Source organism: Melospiza georgiana, chromosome 3 (assembly GCF_028018845.1).
Source record: "Melospiza georgiana isolate bMelGeo1 chromosome 3, bMelGeo1.pri, whole genome shotgun sequence".
NCBI classification, from domain to species: Eukaryota; Metazoa; Chordata; class Aves; order Passeriformes; family Passerellidae; genus Melospiza; species Melospiza georgiana.
This window is the reverse complement of record NC_080432.1, coordinates 22,146,800-22,169,439: the sequence shown is the minus strand read 5'-3', so window position 1 is coordinate 22,169,439 and position 22,640 is coordinate 22,146,800. Positions and strand designations below refer to the sequence as shown.

At 36.7% G+C, this 22,640-nt stretch overlaps 1 protein-coding gene across 29 annotated transcripts in view; it reads right to left on the bottom strand.

Annotated features, from left to right (window-relative positions):
- The window catches only part of NRXN1 (neurexin 1), a 681,183-nt gene that overhangs the window by 396,850 nt on the left and 261,693 nt on the right, over window positions 1-22,640 (bottom strand). For all 29 annotated transcript variants that reach the window (XM_058019627.1, XM_058019629.1, XM_058019648.1 and 26 more), the window contains 2 exons: window positions 11,336-11,774; window positions 1,626-2,009 (listed from right to left, as the gene is read on the bottom strand). In XM_058019627.1, coding sequence (XP_057875610.1) covers window positions 1,626-2,009; window positions 11,336-11,774 — 823 coding nt within the window. The remainder of the gene's footprint in view (window positions 1-1,625; window positions 2,010-11,335; window positions 11,775-22,640) is intronic.

The following is a 22,640-nucleotide window of genomic DNA, read 5'->3' as shown; positions in this document are numbered from 1 at the left end:
CACAGCCAGAACAGGAGACGGAGAAACCCCACTGAAGAGTCGGAGACTCTACTTGCAGATGATGATAATACGGATGTGCATATTGTATGGAGGTATCCGTACTACGTACACCCGCATCTCTACTGACGTACAACTTGAAACGCTCACTGGGGGTTTTACTTCTCAATTTGTGATGAAACATTTGTTTCATTTGACAAACTCGAAAAATTAATCCAACTAGGTGAAAAGAACTTACATTTTCAATCAATGAACCTAAGGTTTAGATTTCAGCTTGGAGACAAATACAAAGTAAATATTGTGTCAACTATGAGATGAAAAAATACAACTCCTAGCATTGAAACACTTTCTATTCCAATAAGAATTAAAATAAAAACCTAAAATATTAAATATATTTATTTTTATCGTTTACCTCCTTAAATTAAAAATTTTCATTAGCACACTGCAGTTTTAAATAAATTACAGGGTTTTCTATCTATTAACTAACCTCAACATCTGCCTTCCTTAACACTATCCACCTTTTCAATTAAATAAATGGAGTTTGTCAATTTCAGTGTTACCTTTTCTAGGTAAGAGGAATACTCAGATTTTGGGTAAATTCAGACAGTTTCCTTGGGTACTTGTATATTTTTGAAAAGACATAAGTAAAAAATATTAATTTCTACTGACTCTTCTGCTTTGACTAATGGGTGAAGTTCTGGCCATGGATTTAAGTGATTTTGTGGAATTCAAAAGTAAATTTGATTATATGCAAATATATTGAAATAAATAGGTTGAGAACAAGACCTCAGTTTGGAACTGGAATGTGACAATTTAGCTGATGCCTTAAAATTTTAGCCTGTATATTTTTCAAATCCTTTCGCTGCATTAGTGCGTAACTCTAAACTTCATATAAACTAACTCTAAACTTCATGCTAACTAACTACTCTTCACACTTTGGCCAGACAAAACAATTCCTCTGGGCCTGGAACCCCAGGACACCCTCCAGCCTCAGGCCCTGGAAAGTATAAACAGAAGTGAATTGGGGGGTGCAAACTGGGGGGATATGAATTCATTACCTGAAGCTGCAATTGGAGGATTAACCCCTGATATGTAAATGAACAAAACTTGTATCTGTCTGAAAAACTTGTGACCATTGTCCATCTTGGGTGTAGCCTCTGGCAGGCTTTTACCCTGCCCAAGGTGTATCTATTTAAGGTCTTTAACATGTACTCACTTTATTATCTTAGCTTTGGCTAGCCTCTGTTCCAGATAGCCACTCCAAGGCATCATAGCAATGCAACAATATTTCAAATTGCTTTCACAAAGCTTTTCAGAGCTCAGCAATGTATGATGAGACACAAAAGAAGGCATTTTAGGAGATATTTAGCAGTACTGACTCTGTCATAGCCACCTAATTCTCCTTCATGCACCTTAGAGTCTCCCTCAAGATCTTTCTTCCAGAATTACTGCTTTGGGTCTGGGTCTCTCCACCTCACATTGAGAGAAACTGAGGATTGTTTCTTTTCCTCAGGACAGTTATTGATAGTTTATCATTTTTAATCATTGTACAGGATTTCATTTATTTTATGGCTGTGCTTATTTTTTAATAGATAAAAGTAGAAGCACAGTCATCTCACAGAACCTACCTCTTTCGCACGATCTGCCAAGGTACCCCGTGCCAGAGCAATCACACACATATCTGTTCCACCCATCCCTGCACACACCATTGTTTTTACAGGGGTTGCTAAGGCAAGGCTTTGCAGTTTCTCTGGAGCATGAGGGTTTTACTCCAGCTGTGCTTTGAATTTCAGCCATCTGTCGAATATCTTTGCTTTGACCATCAATAAATAAATCTCGAATGCAGCCGACGTATCCATAATTGAGGAGTGCTGTCCACACTTCTGTTGGGAAGACCAGGCCTGCTTTATTTTCTGGTAAGCCTCCAAGATACAAGTCATCATCCAAGTCAAGGATTTCACTTTCTCCTGGCGCAGTGTATGGAGTACGTAACGTGTTCACAGATATCGTCCCTGGAAAGACAATTAAATGGGTGATTTTCACATATTTGATTTTGGTGCTGCTGTTTTTACTCAATCTACATATCACATTAGCTCCTGGCAAACAACTGTAAGTAAAGCAGAGTTATTTTACTTGTACAGCTATAGAATCATAGATATACTTCAGTATTTCAATTGCAATGTAGTCAGGAAGTTAATGATCTAAAAATCCTTTACGCACAACACTGCATGAGTACAATATGAAGAATCCCCATCAAAACCCCCTTACCAATCTCCTTGGTACAGGAGGAACGCAGTTCATAGTTATTTTCAGAAACATCCTATTTGTGCAACAACAACAATATCTTCACTCCCTCATATATATTTCAAAGCCTGAAGGACAGGGTTGCATTGATAAATTGCAACCTGGGAGGCAAACCTGAGTCTCTGGTATGGGCCCAAAGACACAGTACTTTAAAAGACTTCCACCACTTCCAGTGGGCTTTGGATAGGGCGTTTTTTTCTTTAAATGTAGAAGGAAAATGCTCTCATCAGCTGCCAGGCAGGCAATCTTTAAGAAGGAAGTGATGTGGTCCTGGAGGGAAAATCAATGCCTCTGACACTTATCTCGAAATGTGTGCAAGTTACAATGAGAGGGAGAGAAGATGTATACAGACCTTCAGGAAACCAGAAATATCTTTTCCATTTTAGTCTAAAATTTTAATTAAAAAAAAAAATTGAACCTAAAATAGAGTTCTTTTTATGAAGTGTCTGAACAGAGAAATTTAATCATCAGCAAAGAACCTTTTTTTGGTTGTACTTTGTTTAAAATAATGAGGTATGCAACACCTACAATTTGAATAAGAAGAAAAATAAATTTAGTACATACAGTCACAGAGCACACTTATGCCAAGCAATTTTAATTTTATTTCTAACTAAAATCACTTGGCAAAAAAATCTTCAAGTAGATCTTCACAAAAGTGATTCCTGATCACTCTATGTGGATACAAAAGCAAACAAAATATAAATCAAAATATTATATAAGTCACAAAACTCTTCCAATGACCAGTCATATCATGCAACACTGTTATCTCCTGGGCATAACATTGGATGTGTTTTAGTGGTGACAAAACACTGAAGAATTGCGTTCACCGTGATGAATTTAGCACACATATATATACAAAGTGAACATGATTCACCATCTCCACTGTTAGCCTGAAACACATTCCAGAAGATAACACTGATTACCAAAAATGCTTCCACTGTGGTAGGAGTTGAGCATAAGAAGAAATTCACACTTTACACAGCATACATACTAAAATGTGAGTTTTAAGCAAACAAAGGCGGGTCAGAAAAAGATCATTCTCTTACTTGGGTAGAGCCTAAAATTTAGGCTTCTCTTTTAGTAATGGACTCCTGTAGAAGCTATATTTTTTCTGTTCTCTTGTTGGTTTAGTAGGTTGACTTCAACAATATTGACAGCAATAATATCTAAGGAATTTGGATTGTTAGTAAAAGCTGTTTAAGGTAAAGGTCTCAGGAGGTCCATCACTCATGTGAGACTCGAGATATGGATTTTAGAAGGGCTGGATACCACAAACAGTCTGTCAGAAGAGAACTAACAAGATAAAACAGAGGCTTGCATAGCATTTTTGCATCTTTATAAGCATGTTTAAAGAGGGAGGATGTGGTCAGTTTTCCCTTTTGTGTATTCTAAGTGTTTTGTGTGCCAGTTGAATAATCCCTTAGATATAAAAATGAACTTCCAAGAAAGTATGTAAGAAATATGCATGCTGGGAAAAGATACTTTTTCTTCCAAACTTCCATCTGTCTAAAACAGATAAGAGATTAGGGTTTGCTAACTCTAAAAATTTGTTGTTGCTTCTCAGCTTCTAGAAGGAGAACTTGGCACTTATATAGAATGCTTGCTATAGGTTTGACCCTTAGGCATGCAAGCATAAACTTTTGAGATTTGATTAATCAGCTGAGTCAAACAAGGACACCTGTGAATGACCTGCCAAACCAAGAGGGACTTTTCAGAGAGCATCCTAGGGTATCAGGAAGGATGGCTAACAGCCAACAGATCTTTTTGTCTCTAAAAAACATTTGAGAGACGGCAAATATATATTGTACTTGTCCTCACAGTGTTTTTTTACTGCTATTGTTGCTTGCTGCCATCTGTTGATGCACAGGCTAATTTAGGAGCAAACACTCTAAAACCCATGTTCAGGCAGCACCCACTTGTACACCCACACATGTTAACTCAGCTGCAGCCTCCAACAGCAAGCTCCAACATGTGAACAGTGCTGCTTTCTGCTGGACAAACACAGTCACATTTTCAACACATTGACAAAGAATCCCAAAAAACTCCTTTTCTATTAAATAATAAAAATCTACTATGTCTTGATTACCTTCAGCTCACAGAAAAAAGATAAATCTCTGCTAGTGTAGCTGCTGCTCTGTGTTCCAAGTGGAAGCTTTGCAAGCACAGAAGGCTTAGGAAGGTGAATGATAAGGGAAACTGGTGGCTGTGAATTACAGTAAAGTGATAGATTGAAGCAGGGAGTTTTTCTTTGTGTCACAAAGGATTACCCCGAAGAGAGCTTAAGTATTATTTTGAATAGATGTCAACAGCTTCTTAAAGAAATGAACTTTTTACCTTCCCAGGTAAAAGACATGAAACCCCATAAAATACTCTGTGTGAGAAGTCCTCTGAAACTTTATCTGAAAGCTTGCAATTATGACATTTAATGCCTATGGGTAGAAAAACATGACAGGCAACCACAGAGACATCACTGCTGATGATATCCAAATTACTTTTATGTATCTCTGACAGACAAAATACACTTCACTCACTAATTGCTTTGTAAACACAGATGAAAAAAGGAAAATCCAAGTAAAATAAGGGAACATAAAGATATTCTAAAAATAGAGAAAAAAAAAATACAGAGCTTTTTAAGTATCCTACAACAAAATGCAGAACTCAAGTTCACAGAACTTTGGCCTACAGAAAATAAACAATGGTTGCATCAGCACCTTTGGATTCACAGTGCACCCAGACCTGAGACAGAGGTGGTAGCACAGGCTGTTTCATCTTGTTGAGGATTTGACTGGGGTGAGGGTGCATTTCTTTGTAGTTTTGCTAGTTTATTGCAAGCGTTTGAGGTGTTTTTTCCCCTCTGGTTTGTTTGGTGTTTGTTTTTCCTTGTTTTCTTTTTTTTTTTTTTTTGTTGTTTTGGCTTTTTTTGTTGGTTTGTTTTTCTAAGTCTGTTATCTTTCTTGGGAAAGAGGGAAACTTTCCAAGTTTTACTGAAAACATCTCAAACTGGACCTCATAATCATGGGAGAAAGCGCCACAGAAATTGGGGACTCTGATGCACACCTCCATTCATAGACTTCAATTCTACTTTCTCTGGGAATTACAGGCAGATTAAAAGGAATTGCTTTGATGAATAACCAGTGTGCTTCAATCCATTCAGTTGTTTCTGCCTATGAATGTGAAGGGCTATCACTTTCCATAGAGGAAGAAAGGGAAGCTAAGGGAGCATGCAAATGTCTTATGAGATCAGCACAAAAAGGGTTAATAAATTTCCTTGTAGAAATACTAAAATGTCATTCTCAAGACAGAATTGTCAAATTTTACCGAAGGAAAGAATGGGATATATTTTATTTAGGCTATGCCCAAATAAGGAAATGTGGGCGTGGCCAAAGTCACATATGGTCATGTGGGTGGGGCTATACCCATATAAGGAAATGTGGAAATAGCCAAATTCCAAATATGGAAATGAGGGGGAGGTTGAATTCTAAATAAGGAAAGGTGGACATGGCTATGCCCAAATAAGGAACCATAGGTGGGGCTATGCCCCCCAAAAAGGAGACATGGGCAGGGCTATGCCCAAATAAGGAAACATGGGCATGGCTGAATTCCAAATGTGGTCATGTGGGCGTTTTTTTAACCTGGTCATTGACATAGAGACAACCAATTTTATGAGGCAGCAGCAGATTCAAAAGAGCACTCAAGAGGGAAATAAAACTAAAACTTGAAATTGTAACTGCTCTGGAGCAAGAACCATCCTTAAACTTCCTTCTTTTCATAACAAAACTCAGAACCAGATAAGTAGTGATATCACTTTGAAAAGAGCCATAATGCCTTCCAGGAAACAAGCAGCCTCCATTCAGAGTTTTCTAAGAATCAAAGTAGGAAATATTCTTATAGAAATGCAAAAATTAAGAAAGCAATGAAAGAATGCTGAAAGTGCGTGGTTTGTCCTGCCTGAAAGAAGTAAAAAGGACTGACGAAGACAAGAAGGTGTGGGGTGACTTATTTAGTCTGCGAATTAATGATCTATCTTCAGATTCTAAAAGCAAGTAGCATTTCTTATTTCCAGAAATTGTATATAAATTTAAGTGTCCTGTAATGACTTATAGCTGCTTTATTTCTGCAGCATTTCACCTGAGAACACAGTGCAATTTAACATTCAGAAACTTGTTTCTGCATTGGAAAATCAGTTTTGGAAAAACTGATGAAGTTTGAACCATAATGAAGTTATGGTTTTTGGCAAGAATTATTGACTTAAAGGGTTACTGATTAGTGAGAAGTCCTTCAAAGGATGAGTCAACAATATAAATCAAAAATAGCACACATGTGAGAAAAAAGGAAAACGTATTATTGCTTACAAGAAACCTATTGTGCCACTTAGCTGAGTGTGCAAATTTTGGGTAAGTTTTATCTTGAACTCTGAAAAAGATGCAGATCAGCCAAGAAAGCTGCAGATCATTGAAAGATTATTCCTTAAAATGCCGTACAAACCCATCCTCCCAAGTATGAAAACTATTAACATCTGTTGAAATAGGAACATATAAATCTGGCTGTTGTTAGAAGGTTAAAAAGATGTGGGAAGTAATATGTAGAAGAGTACATGTGAGAAAAAAAGAACCTGCAACAACACCACGTGTAATAGACTCACAAAGCACTACTTACAGTGAGATGTTGATTATAGTTAAGCTCTAATTACATACTCCAGGAAATCAGTTCTGGTGTTCGAGCTGAAACTAACTTTAGTTCAAAATTTCAGTGACTCAGCCCTTAAATGCTACCTACCTATGAATAGATGCTGATACATTGTGCTTTATGCTGCCCTGCACAACTGGAGGTTGACAAGAAGAGTAAGTTTCCTCCCTGAATTCACTATGTAATGGTGGTTGCCAAAGGATGAATGGTGGTTCAGCAAAAAAAAAATGAAAATTGCATGATTATCCTTGCATATGGCAAACAGTTTAAAAAAAAATTAAAGAATACTTAAGTTTCAGAAAACAGTTATTAAACCTATTCCTACTGTGTTACAAGAAACACTGTGAGCAAAGATCTTTACAGCTGCTTCATGGCTGTTTTTTATTTCACTTGTGTTTGTGGGTTTTTCCTTAATTCTTTTTTTCTGCAGAGTTGGCAGTACTTATAAGAGCAGAACAGGCAAACATTTCCCTTAGGTATGACTTAATGAGCCTCTCCAATCATATTCATTATCTCAGCAATATAATTTTTCCTAAAACTGTGTATAAGAAACAAAATCACATTTCTAAATCTCATCTCTCTCCTGATCAGTTAAATATGAAGATTTTAAATGCAGCTACTGCAACTGTTCTGATCTCTCTGCTTACCTGGCATGGCCTATTTTAGTCTTTTTTGTACCTGTGAAAAACATCTGCTTATTAAGAAACGTTGAAAAATCAGAGCATGGTATTAATTCCAAATACATCTTCTGTGCTAAAACACAATAAAATAGCTGTGATGAGGACTGTGACTGCAGCATGCAGCCCATTGACAAGACAGGACACATAAAAGGCAGCTATAAAACTCAGAAATTCAGGATGTGCAGCTCAAGAGTACTGGGGGGGGAACTCAGGACACAGCAGTTGGTAGCACTGCTGCACACCTAGCAAGAAGGATGGATCGGGGAGAATATCTTATGAATATTTCTCTTTACCTAACCCTTAAAAGTTAACTAAATATGGTTTCAGGAACTCTGTCCTACATAGCAATGATCTTTTTTAGGTAAGAAAGCACTCAGAGTAAGTCATACAGGAAACAGAATGGGATTCTAGGGTGAAAACAAGAATAACAGGTCAAAGCTTTCAGCAAAAGGAAATTAAAAGGCACCATATCTTCCCTCTTCCTTGTATCTCTCAAAATCTGAGTGGATTGACAGAATTACCAGTGAATGGGGCCTGGATGAGTACAATCTAAAAATGTGTTCACATTCTCCCTCCCTCCTCCACCACAGTCCCAGACAAGCAAAGGCAAAGTCAGTAGTTTGGAGTGGATGCTCACTGTGACCGAGAGAGTGGAGGAGAGCAAAGAATGAGAAATAAATCTAGTACTTGCTGATCCAGCTAATATGAAAGTCAAGGAAATTAGCAAAGCTCCTTGAGAAATGTCACAATATTCTCCTGTAGGAGAGAACCACTCTGCATTGGATTTGAAGTCTAGGAGCAAAAGGCTGCAAGACACCAAACTTAATTTAAAGAAAAAAAAATCACGGTTTATTTGAGCTACTTATTCATTAACTGAAGAATATCTTCCTTAATGCTTGGTAGCTAGGGAAATATGCTGTCAATGGCAACAAGAATGTCTCAGAAAAGCAATTTTTTTTTTTTCTATACAAGGCATATTCATTCAGTTATATAAAAATTCTAGGAAGGAAGGAAAGCTAGTGAAAAGTAATCTTATTCATGTGACTTTTAGTATGTTTGGTCTGGGCTAGAGAAAAGAAACAAAAAAGCATCCTGAAATAGTAAAATGAATTTTATTCTTTATGGGTAAAACACACCAACAATGTGTAACGTGACCACGAGGTGGAGATACGGGATGAGATACTCAGGACACTGAGGAGGGCACACAGCAAACTCAATGCCCTGGACTTCAGGAGAGCAGACTTTGGCCTCTTCAAGGCACTACTCAGTGGAGCCCAATGGCAAAGAGCCCTGGAGGGCAGAGGGCCCAAGGATGCTGGCTGCTGTTCAAGGATCACTTCCTCCAAGCTCAGGCGCGATGGATCCCGACATGGAGGCAATGGGACAAAAATGCCAGCAGGCCTCCATGGATGGATGAGGAGCAGCTGAGCAAACTCAGAGCAAAAAAAGTGCTTTCAGAAGGTGGAAATGAGGACAGGTGGCTCTGGTGGAATGTCGTAAAATCGTACAGGGTGATGAGAAAATGTTAGGGAAGCCAGGGCCCATTCCAAATTGAGTGGGCCTCCCCAACCCTTTCCACTATTTCTATTTCCCTCTATATCACATTTACTGTTACATAAAATCCATATTTTTTACTTTGGCACATGGTCTCATTGTCACCTTAATTCAGGTAGAGGCATCTCTCTAATAATTTTAATAGCCAGATCTTACCATCATTACCACAAAAGCATTGCCAGTGTTATTGGTATTTCTCCTACTATAAACTATTGTATGTATTAGAGTAACAGGAAAATTTTGATTCTATTTCAGATTGCAGTTAAAATTCAATTTGCCAATCCATATGCCTGCATATTTTTATTCAGTATTCATGGTAATAGTTCAATGTCTCAGAGTTAATAGGTATTATGATTAGTTTTCAACAGTGATGGGGGAGTTGCATAAATTTCACCTATCTTGATCATAGGCAAATCATCAGATGGATTAATTTGATTAGTTATAAGTCTACTTAAAAAATAATACGCAATCCTGATCACCAGGCAGGTTTTGCTTCCTGAAATTACTCTAAATTCTTGCTGATGTCCATTAACAGTTTTAAAGAATTAAAGTACACCCTAAACACTCTTAATGGCACCTGTGAGTCTAGTGTTTTGTGAAGCAATGAAAGGGCAGAATTTGCCTTCAAATGTAAACAATTGCTATGCATTTATTTCATTCCTTTATAGATCTGTTGGCTTTGGATGTAAGAATAAACTTTGCTTTCAGCAGTCCCATGGGCATGATTATTACAGGATTTACTGCCTCATATGAATCACTGAAACAGCACTTAAGAATAAAGTCTGAAATGAAAACTGTAGTATAAATAATATAACTGCTGGATGTTCAATTCCAATTGAGGATTTTGAGAAATCGTGTTTTGTTGTTCAGTAAGGCTTCTTTTTTTCTTTTTTGTTTGTCTTTGTTTGTTCTTGTTTGGTAGGTTTATTTAACCTCAAATCTAAATGAGCAACTGACATAATAAGAAAATCAAGGTTGGTACCATTAGAATTTGAAGCTGCACTGCCCAAGAATCAATTATTTTTCATAATCATGGTGCAGGTGGATTTCACCATGGATTTGACTGAAATCTTCAATTTAAACCTGCACCTAAGATTTGCTTTATCTGAAATCTGATTTGTGTTAAATCATAGAATGATCACTTTTTGGGGGATAAAGTTTCATAAAGAAATTATAAATGCAAGCTATAGAAAGGTAGTCACCAGAAGGAAGAAAGTGTGGGAAATCCCACAAAATTCAAAAGAAGTGTAGTTGAATTTTTCAACACCCAAATTTAGAGCCTACATAAATTTTAGGTTGAATACTGATATTAATTAGAAAATCTTCAGGACTGAATTATAGACTCAGTATATTCCCTGCCCCCTTCCTCCCCAAATCCTGGCAAGAAGTACAGGAAAGCCACTGTAGAAGAGAGCTGTCCTTAAATTGATTTATATTGATTATTTGCTTAAGAAAAGATATATACTCCAGATGAGAAGAGCTGATACACATTGATGATTTCACTGGATAAATGCACTTTAAGCCATATTACATTTCAGTAGCATGAGGAAGAGTTCATGAATTCTTTATTTTTGCCACTTCTCAGTGAGATCACCTTTTTGAGTAAACTACTCCAGAATACGAATCCCACTGATAGAATGAGGCAAGTAAATTATTTCCTTTTCTGCTGACATGTGTTGTTAGTAATTTATTAGAATATTATTTAAGTACACTGAGATCTGCTGACGTGATTGGAAGATGTGTTGTTTCTGTAGGTCAGCTATTCCCCTTGTTGGAGATTATTATCAGTAATTCCTTTTTTGCTTTATTTTCATTCTTCAAACTTGCCACTTCAGCTATTTGATGTAAGCAAGCACAGAGGAAGATTACTGTTGGTTTTTAAGAACACAACACTCTTACTTGCAAGACTAAGTACTTGATTATCCAATAATGTAAATAAAGATATTGTACTCAGCAAATTACCGTATTTTGGCACCTGAAAGTAATGACTTCTTATAGTTTCCTTATTTTTCAGATGATGCCCAACTCTAATTGTGGCAACATCAACATGTACCCAGTATTCTCTCAGATACAGCAGAAAAAAGCTATTCTGAATGCAGACAAAAGCAACTTACCTGACCGCCCATCCCGCTGAAAATCCACGTGGTACCATTCACCATCATTCACCTTCTTCTGCAAGGCTTTTATTTTTATAGTACCTGATCCCATGTCTAACAGCAGGTAGAGGTGGCCATCAAGCATCTCAATGGCAAAAAAATCGACCTTCACCATCTGTGGATGTTTGGCATCTTTTTGGTGCCTTGGTTTCCCATGACTGAAAAGAATGAGGCCATTTGGCTCAGTTGTACGAAAGTCAAATGATATTGAGCCTGTTTTCTTGGCATTCCACTTTGGCAGAGAGATGAAAGACTCTGGTGTTTCAAATGTGATTGGATCTAAGGTTGCAACATTCTCACATTTAAATGCTACAACCCCATGAATCTTCATTTTAGGATCTCCTTGCTTGGCAAGTCGAGACAGCTCCAACCTGACATCATTATTTTTATATACAACCTGCAAGCAAAGCAGAGAGGTTACTCAGAGAAACCTGAGTATTTTAACCAAAGAGACACAATCTTGAATAGGCACATTATTTAGAGGATAATGGTGATGATATATGAATATGATAATTTACATACAAACAAGATGAAATAACTATTTTCATTGACTAATGATTTAATAATTGTTTTCATTAAACCAAACAAAGTTGCTCTAAAAATATCCCTGGAGTTAATTCCAACAATCTGAAAGAATCTACACATAATTTATACTATGAGTTGCAAATTAGCTTGTGTGGCCTTGATTACTTAAAAGCCTTTTCTGCACAGTCATTCTGCTATTATAAAGAAGTGTGAGATTTCATTTTCCTCTGAACCCTTTGTCACTGTCTTAACGCTTCTTTTCATGTACAGAAAATATACCAAGGTCAGACTCTTCATAATTTAACATCTTTTCAGTTTGTCCTTGGGGCTGAGGAGTAGTAACATTCATGGAATTCATGAGGCTATATAAGATAGGCAAACCAATAGCATAACAGATCAAAACCTTTGAGCCTGTTCAATTTGATGAAAAAACCCTAACTTACATATTTTCTCTGACTTTTCTGATAAAAATGAAAGACAATATTAGTTTTAAATCCAATTGATATCTGCAGCAAATATTCTTGCTTGAAATCACATTTTAGCTTGGTCCAAGAAGCCTGTCACGATGCAACCACTTCCCAGGGTTCTAATGTTTATTAGTGTTCTCTCAAATTGCTGCTCTTTCTGTTATTCACAATACAAGAGCTGCTGAAATGAGCTCCCCAATACCAAAGGTGCACACAAGTGTTTTGTCAATGCTTTTAATTGCGCAATAAATTACACACCCAAGCTAAAATACCACTGAAGGGCTGAATACAAAACCATAGCGACAGAAGCTAAAACTTTCTTCTCTGTTTCTAAGGTTAAGCCCTACATTAAAAAGCAATTTGGATAAAAAGCAACAGCTCAGCAAAAGCAAGCACTTTGTGCTGAGGCTTCTTCATCTACAGATCTGCACCATTCAGCCCTGTGATCCAGCCCTGATCCAGTGTTCCAGCTATGCAGTGTAGTTTGGAGTTGTTCAGGGATCCATCACTGGGACTTTACGACCCTGTTGGGGGTTAGAAAGTGCTTACTAAATACTTAGGATAGAGCTTCTGGATTAATTTCCTCAGATCTAGTTTGAACACACATGAAGCCCACTCTGACACCCTGTAAGGGAACACACTGTGGATGAACTGCAGAGCTGTGCTTATGTTAGAAATAAAGGCACTAGCACAATCTAAGATGACATATCCCACGAGCAATAGCTGCTATTGAAAAATGTTTAAGACTAAAAGAAAACGAAATGATTGATAGAGTGACATTTTTCAGTAAGAATTGTGTTCATTCCAATTATATCATTATCCACAATGCAAATTTCATCATAAGACTTCTCAGAATTAGTCTACTGTAATAAAATGTATCCTAAATGTTAATAAATAAGCCTATTTCTTCATTTTATTTCAGAGTTGAGTGCAAGTAGTGCTGCTCCCATGAGAGCTGTTCCTCCAAAGACAACAGATAAACCTCACAGTGGATTGCTGACAGCAGAAACGCTACTCTGCTACAGAGACAGATAATGCGTCCTTCAACTGAAGACATCACAAGTGAATAGAATTGGACTAAACTGTAATATTAGATAGTAAGGTTTCACATTTCCATTTATCAAATACATCCACAACCCCTAAGACTTCGCAGGCTGTACAAAGGAGTTTAAAACAGTACTGGACAAAAAGCACATGCAAGCAACCCCCTGTGGGGTGGCTTTCTGTCTTTAGGAAGAGGAGGAAGAAGCAGCCAGGAGCCTTGGAGATATTTGGTCTCATGAAGCATTGACCATTTTCTATGGCAAGGGGATTTTGGATAGCTCCTGCTTCATTTGAAGAAGTTACAGGGGCAACCTTTCTGAATTAGACCAAAAAGAATTAAACACTATCAGAGGATGCAATAAATAAAGGAACAAATGGACTCCTATTAGAACTAAATCCGGCTTGGTGACAATGGAAGTAAATACAGCAACAAAGAACATGAGAAGATCATCTTAAATTGACAACTGACAACAGAACCAGAACAAGGTGAATAAAGGTACAAAAAGAATTTATTGTTTATGGACAAATCAAACTGTCCAACCTTAATCAAACTGGTTAGCTGAATATTAAATTAGGAATTGACATATATTTTGAAAAACTCAGCAGACTAAAGGAAAGCTAGGTTTTCCTTGAAGTCTAAAACAGCTTACTATGATCTGAAGTAATTTGCCAACTCAAAAATAATAATTTCTAATAAAAATATTTTAAGAACATAATGGACAAAGTGAAATTGTTTTCTCAATAACTTGTCAACAGCTCTTTAACTTAATATATAAGGTATGAGTATTGCTAGAATACTTTACTAACAGTGACAAATATTGCCAATTTTATGCCACCAATATTAAAACATTCTTGTAATCCCTAAATATTTTAAGTGGCAATTTTATGCTTCCCTATTCCACAACTGAAACTTTGTAGCTACTGAGAAGAAAATGACTGCATTTTATTGCATACGTTGTGGGGAAACTTGAATAAAGCCTATATCTGTGTTTTAGAGTGCATATGTTCTAAGTTTTAGAATGTGCTTATGTTCATTTACTCTTTCTAAATGGAAAATTTTGAACTGACTTATCATGGATATGTAGTAATAAACGAGGAATATACGAACCATAACTGAAAAGACCTGTAAACTATTAACTGAACACAGCTTGCATCTGGGAGCCTGTTTCCTGGTGTTATGCTGAGATTCTTACCCCTCTCTCTATCCATGACAAATGTACTCAGCCATCAGTGAAGCACAGCAAAGGGAGAAAAGCAGTACATTAGCAGAAATTATTTGTCATTAAATTTTGGGAAACCACTGAAGAGTAAGGTATAATTCTGAGAGTAATATCTGCTTTATAACTCATGAAGGTACATGCTTCTGAAACAACAGCCTCTAGGGTACAAATAGCTTACTGATTTATCCATTGATTTTGCCTTTTAATTTTTCTCTTGCTTCTGGGTACATAAGGACAAACATATTTTTAATAGGTCTTATATTATCTGCTATTTCCATCTGAGGCACACAGCCCACAATGTTAACTCAGTACATTCTCCCTCCTTTAGAGACAAGGATCCACAATCAGTCAAGTGAAGGGAATTGGCAATGGAGAAATATTGGAATCACAATCCCCTTCACTCCCACACAACCCACCAGTCACTATGCTGGCATCCATTGGGTTGGTGTCACCATCGTATTTTTTGAAAAATCCTGTTTGCCCAGGATTCTTCTCCTGGGAAGCTGAGAAGCATCAGAGAAAAAGGAAAAAAATATTATCTGATTTGCTTCTCCTGTGTTATGCTGCTTTGGAATGTGTTTGGACATTGTTTACCAAGTGGTCATTGTTTGGTTTGTTTTATGTGAATTGTTTTAACTTAATGACCAATCACGATCAGCTGTGTTGGACTCTCTCTTCAAAGTCACAAGTTTTCATTATCATTCTTTGTAGCCTTCTCCCTGCATCTTTTCTCTATTCTTTAGTATAGTTTACTATAACATTCTTTAATAAAATATAAAATAATAAATTAGCCTTCTAAGAACATGGAGTCAGATCCATCATTTTCCTCACTTCATCCAAGGGACCCCAAAAATACCACAGGTTGGCCCTGGATTTTAGCTTACTCTTGCACTCTCATACCTGAGCAGCAATCTAAGATTCCTGCATGTGAAACTGCCAGCCCTCAGGGAATTGTATCATGCCATTAAGAGCACCTTGAATTTACCTTGTGTTCACCACTCTGTTCTTTACTGCTAATATCAAGTAAGTTTCAAGATGTCAGTCTTTAAAACATATAATTACCTCATTCTTGGAAACTGCAAAAGGTCACCTGAACTCCCAAGAAAAACAGAGCAGTTAGCAATTCCCCATATAATTTGCAACCAAGCTATCCAAAGTGAGGAATAAATTTATGTCCTAAGAGAGACAGGACAGAACATTTTACAATCAAGATAACAGGCTTCCTTTGCTACCACCTAGGCCACACGCTGGGTAATTTGCAATATCACAGAGCTGGATTTATTTGTTAAGACACAGCCTTAAGACAGCCATTATTACCTAAAGCTCAGCATCCTCTTTAATGTGGTCTGTAGTCGTGGAGCACAACCTAAATTAATTCATGCTTCCCAAAGATATATCATATAACCTTTTTATTTTTTGCAAGCTGGGACACTACTATGCAATGAACTCCAGAATAGTAAAGAGGTATAAATCTATGAATGACCCTGAGAAAAGGTGAAGGAAACGAGAAGGAATTTTTACTAGGAATGTATCCTAAATCTGTAACTGTTCAATTAATAAATGTATAAGTCAAGAAAATTTTAAAAATTAAACAAAAAAACCCAGAAGAACTCTATCAGTTCTTTCTATTGACCCTATTATCCAGTGAGATTTAGAATGATGAAAGGTGTGAAAAACTTCAGATTACAACACTATTTTCAATTCAAAATGCAGCCCTTCCCACATAAAATATTATGAATGAAGAAAAGGCATTATTACAAAATGATGCCTTACATGTTTCAAAATACTGACCACCTCTCCCAACAATGGCTTTTCTATCATTGTGGTTTAAAATACTTTAAATTATTATGAAGCATTTATTTCAAATTAATTTACATTCCTAAAACCAAAGATAATCCTCAAGAAGCTGATCACATCACCTGATTTGCAGCATCTAGGTTCCTTGAGAACCAGAGGGGGAATCCAGGATTTCAAAGCACCTACCACTATGACATTGTTGCAAAGAACTTGTCTATTTACTTAACTGAGAGATGAGGGAAAATACTTTTCTAAATGCAATTTGAATAAATGGATGAACCCTGTATCAAAACCTAAAAATTGGATTATACAAATTTTTGTTACCATAAAACAGTACTTTCATATTTTCCTATTGCTGTGAAACCTGGATCACCTGATGCATGTAATGGCAGTTAATTCTTCAAAATGGCAATTAATGTCACCCAAAATAGCTCAGGTAGGTGCTGCCAACATACAGACTTCCTCTGAAAAGTGGTCTCAGCAGGAGGAAACTTGCTGATGTCAGAAACTATAACAATGGGACTTGCAATAAGGGAAACCTGAGGCAATTTTTTATCAGACACTAGAATTTCCATTCTTGTTGAGAACTACCTGGTGCACACAGCATCACATTCCCCAGAAATCCAACTGCAAAACTGACCACTAACAGTCATCATGCATTTTTTTAGCACTTGCTGTATGGCTTTGAACTAATCTTGGAACATCAGCTTCTCACAGGAGGCTTGTCATTTTGCTAATATGCCTCCATGTGTTTTCAAGCTCCAAAATTAAAATATCAAGGAACACAATAAACTACAGACTATTTACACAAAACTTAAGGAGCCCAAGTTCAAATGTTTGCAATGGGGTGCATTTTTGAACACAATGTGAAAGCACACAACATTAATGACAACAGCTATTAAAGCCTTTACATCATAAACCAGCTTTGTTTTCTGAACATAGAGAAGACATTAAGGAGCATATTGAATGCTCCAAGGAAATCAATTTTTCTTCCTCAAGTGAAATGGTTTTTGTTCTCCTGAGGTCAACATTCGTTATCTGTAAATGCAAATGTGGTGGTGATGGGGCATTCAGAAAGGGGGTCACTGAGCAGCAAAATAAAACCCAGGTATCTCTAGAGTCTTACTAAGTGGGAGGTATGCCTAAGGACAATAGGGAAGGGTTCCATGGTTAGGATACATAAACACTTGAAGAAAACAATAGCATGTGTATTTTGTTGCATTATTTTAAATCAATTAATATGGTCTGGGAAACTGCTCTAGAAGATTAAGCTCAAAAACCCCCTTGAATTAATTGATCACATAAACAAAAAAATAACAGAAAAGTACTAAAGTGCAGCAAATTCCTTGGAGTATATATCTGGGATTTTCACATTCTGCTGTTTCTTCTTCCTGTTTAGTCTGAGCATCCAAAACCACAGAGCACAAACAGATCACACAAACTTTTGAAAAACATTAAAAGGGGTTTTTGCAAAGTAAGCATATTATTATACAGTATGATTATATGCTTTGTTCTGCTTTTTGTTGCACTGTTCATAGCTTTATATATAACAAGCAGATTTTTTAAATCAGACCTTCACTCCACAGACTACTTTTGACCTGGGGTAGAAAGAAGAAAACTATTATAATGACTCTTAGGAGCTCTGTTAGGTCAGAAGCAGTAATCCAGGAATTTGGGTTTAACCTGCACCTAAATGCCTCAGAGAGAACTTAATTTCTCCTTGCTTCTCTGTAAATTGAATACATCTTCCTCTCATAGGACAGTAAGAAGACTGAAGTTTACATTACCAGCACAAAATCTTATGAAACTTCATCCAAATTCAGACACATTTACACACATATTTCCTACAGGGTGTGAATCCCCCATTTTCTTTTTAAGGAAAACAGATATTATTTCCATTGATTTCCATGAAACCCATTCTGTTCAAAAGCTGCACAAAATAAAAGCTGAACTTGAGCAATCCATGTCTCAGGGTGAACACATAAGCATAGAATCCTATGATAATCCCTGATAATGCACTTGGCAAGTGCTTTAATGCCACACTACATGGCTAACTAAAGACAACAAATTAGTGATGTTTGCTGTTTCTGTAACTAAGCTACATGGATGTTTTCCCCTTCCTTAAAATCACAGGATATACTGCACATCAGGCACTTGGAAAACTTCAGTTTACACAAAGCAGGCATACTTAATGTACACAAATTTATACTCTATTCAAACTGCTAATTATCTTATCCCTGCAAACTTTAGGAAGGAAAACGGGAACAAAAAAGGCTAAAATTACCATAACCATAGGGATTTTCACTATGATTTCAACAGCACACCTATACTTCTACTGTGGATTGAAAATCATCACTCTCCTACCTCCAAATAATGATGTAAAAAGAATCGGGAGAAACAAAAAAAAACCAAAAAAAAAATCAAACCAAACCAGAAAAACATAAACCCAAAAGAATTCCCACAATTCAGTTCAAAGTAGGTATACTAATTACTATAAGGCAACAAAAAAGTTGTTAATGGATATATACACTTGTAGAAACAAAACCAGTACTGACAGAAACAAAGTTATAGGCACACTGTGAGTGTGAATTTAGATTCCCTGTGCAGTATGGGCAAAGTCACCTATTTGCAGAATTAATAGAGTCATGACAGCTCATCTTCTAGGCCAGCTAGTCTTTTCTGCTGCAGTTTTCAATGTGGATCCCAGAACTGCTTGTTTCTTTTCTCCTTTGACTGCCTGAATAGAGACATTTAAAGGGGATGCCAGAAAATGCCTTTTTAAGTTCCGAGTTACTCAAATATCATTTAACATGATATATTGGCAGAACTTAGGAAAAAAAGAAAATAAACTTTTTTTTTTCTTCTAATAACATTGATAATGGGATTGTTATGTTTTTCACCCTGCTGTGGACACAAGTCTTTTGAAGATCTTTTTTCTCCTCTTCAATAGACTATTTTGCTATTCTTTGTATGTCCTGCTGTCTGCTGCCAGACTGCTAAATGTTTCTGACTGTGGTTGCTATGCTTTCTGTTTTTAAGAAATGGGTTCAAGTTTCCTTTCCTTTCTTCCTTTCTTTTTTTTTATTTTTTGCTTCCCATGGCAAGGACTCATAGAAATTTCTTGGCAACAGCTAAGTTGCAGAGTTTAGGGACAAGTTGGTCCCACAAAAGCTCTATTGGCTCCTTAATAAAGATAAAGCCTTTACCAAGATATAAGTCATGAAATAAAAAGAAGAAAAACACAGGAACCACCAAAAGGAAAACAAAAGGTATTATTTAGGGCAAAAGCAGCTTTGCATTAATATACTGTATAAATTCTAAAAAAGAAAACAAATGAAATGCCACCTCTAATGACTGTTTGGGAAAAGGGCTGCAGGAGACTCAGTTGTCATGCTGGATTTCAGTTTTTTTCCTTTTTTCTTTCACAGTGCATTAAGAATCACCAAAGACTAATTCTGCAGCAAAGTCAGAAATGTGCTGGTTTTCCTCTTTGTCCATTAACCATTCTTACTCAAGATCAAATAAAAGAACTCTTTAAGGACTACAAGAAAGAGGGGCTGTAACGCAGAACACCATCACTACCATTTGTAAGATTCAAGGATTATTTCTTTAGCATAATATTCATTATCTGCTAGAAATTCCCTATCTTTAGCACTTAAAACTTTAAATTCAAGGTCGTAAAATACAGAAGCAAATAACGGAAAAACAAGAAAGATCATATATATGCAAAAATTAATTTTCTAAGGAACAGGTCAACTCAAGTGCATTTGAAGGCAACATGATAGATGTACATAAAATCTGAGTTACCTTTCATTAGGGTAGGAGTCAAATAAGTTAAAAATGGAAGTTGTTACCAAAAGAGAAAAATAATGAGTCTTAAATTAAAATCTAAAATGAGCTCAACACAATCCTATGAAAGTAGGGGAGATCAGGGGTCTGAACATGAACAGAAACTTGTTAAAAAAATGCAGTTACCAACACACTAACCCTGAACACCTGAAATATTTGAACAAATAATTTTTTCCATAATAAACATGATTGAAGACATAGGAAAATAACTGTAGGCTTCAAATTAAATACAGAATGTCAATTCTATATATCCTTTGGTGAAATGAGGGAGGTTTATTCCACCCCTCACTAGATTTCCTTCCTTCCTTTAGCCTCTCCTGCAAGTTTTTTATTAGCTGCCAACTTATGAATCTTAATTTATTGTTTCTCCAGAATAATAAACACCCAGCTGGCTTTTTCTTCCTCTTCTCTCTCACCTGTATAGGTTACCCCAGCTGAATAGCTGGCTCTTGGCTCTGGGTGTTTGTAGCTGCTTTCTGGTTTGGACTCATCCCCCTTTCCCAACTCCTGGTTTGAAAGACCCTTCTGTTCCACTGAGAGGAAAATGGCCCTCTTTTATGAGCTTTTGGCCAGCCTCCACTTAGAAACCCTCTCAGCTCTGTTGGCTGAGTGAAGTTGGCTACCAGTTGACAAGCTGTAGAAATTTTGCTTCACCCATTCTGAGAGCCAGCACCGTTCTTCCTCCTTAGCTTAACAGCTCTCTGATTTTCTGTGATATTAATATAGCAATAATTTATGCAGTTGCCAGCTAAATTCTGGTCTACCAAGATAGGCTAAATAGTTTAAAAATAAAAAAGAAGATCAAATTCCCACCCATTAACTATACTGGGCACCTTCCTGGAAGACATCCAGGAAATTCCTTCCCTACCTTCACCTGCAATTTCTTTTGAATCCTTACAATCCTTTCAACATATTCTTTTAGCTTTCCAGTACTACAACATGAGCAACTCATCACATCAGTGTTTTGCAACCATCTTTGCCTTCTCAGACACCTATGACAACTGGAAGTTTTCTGTGGTACTTTTGCATTCAAGGTCATTACTGTAATTGCAAGACAAAGGTATCAAACCACCACATGTTATTCACAGGCAGCTTTTCCCTCCCCAGTGCTCCAGGACAGAGAGGTACAGCTGGAGGCTGCTGCCACTGCTTTTCTTTGCACTTGGTTCTGTGCCCACACTCCTTCTCTAAACAGCCTATATTTTCTGAAGTGGCAAATGAAGAAGCAGCACTCATGCAGAGTAGCAAGAGGAAAAGCAGGGCTCTTCCAACATAAAAAAAACCCTGATCTCTATAGCCCACAACATGTGTGGCTAAAAGCATTTAGAGATTTTCAAGAAAAAATTAATCAATGGGATATTTCTAAGGCATTGCTTTTCTATTTAAAGCAATCTCTAAGCAAAGTCTACCTATGGGTCAGGTTTATGTTAATAAATTTTGAGGTTATAGCTGTCCTCCAAAATAGACTGGTTGAATTAAAGTTAAATACCACTGTACTGATAAGGAAGAGGGATGTGTTATTTGATTTTCAAGACATGCCATCTCATTGCAGGGAGAAAATGCAACAGAGAACACAAGTGTGGTGTTTAAAGGGTCTGATTCTGCTTGATGACCTCCAAGCCTGAGACTCTGGGGTCACCCTAATGTGAAAGGAATTTCAGACAATACAATTTACCTTTGGTTTAGTACTGAGCAAGAGGTCCCTCAGCCTCAAGCCAAATCAATTCTTCTGAGAGGTAATCAGAAAAAAAAATATAATACCTCAACAATGTTCATCTAAGAACATTCCAGAAAAGCAGCTTGACATACAAAATGAACTGCCAACTAGTACCTTTCCACAAGTTATTGCAACTTAACACAATTTTAAGCTTTTAAAAGTATATTGTTCTGCAAAATATTTTTGATTATGTAAATGTGTCTGTCAAAATAAACACTCCTCACAGTGAGCTGGGTTTTTAAAAAAAGCTGTGAAGAAAACTAAGTCTGAGTAAAGGGTAGATGATGCAATTAAGCATTTATCACTTCCCTATGTCTTTGGGTACATCAATTGAGTGTCTCAGCAATGTTCTGTCATTTCTTTTCATCATCAGATTTATTTTTATTCTATTTCAAATAAGCCCTTCAACTTGAAGCTACTTTAAATATAAAACATATTGTCAAATGTTCTCAAATATCCTTCAGAAAAGTGGGAGGGAAACAGGTTTTTCCTTGGACAAAAGTGTCAGGCAAAAACAATTCTCTATTTTCCCTAAAATACTTTCTTGGGACTACACATGGCATATGCTGAATTATACATATATAAAAAAATTAATAAAGGACATAAATGAAACCTAACTAAAGAATTAAGGTAACCACATCTAC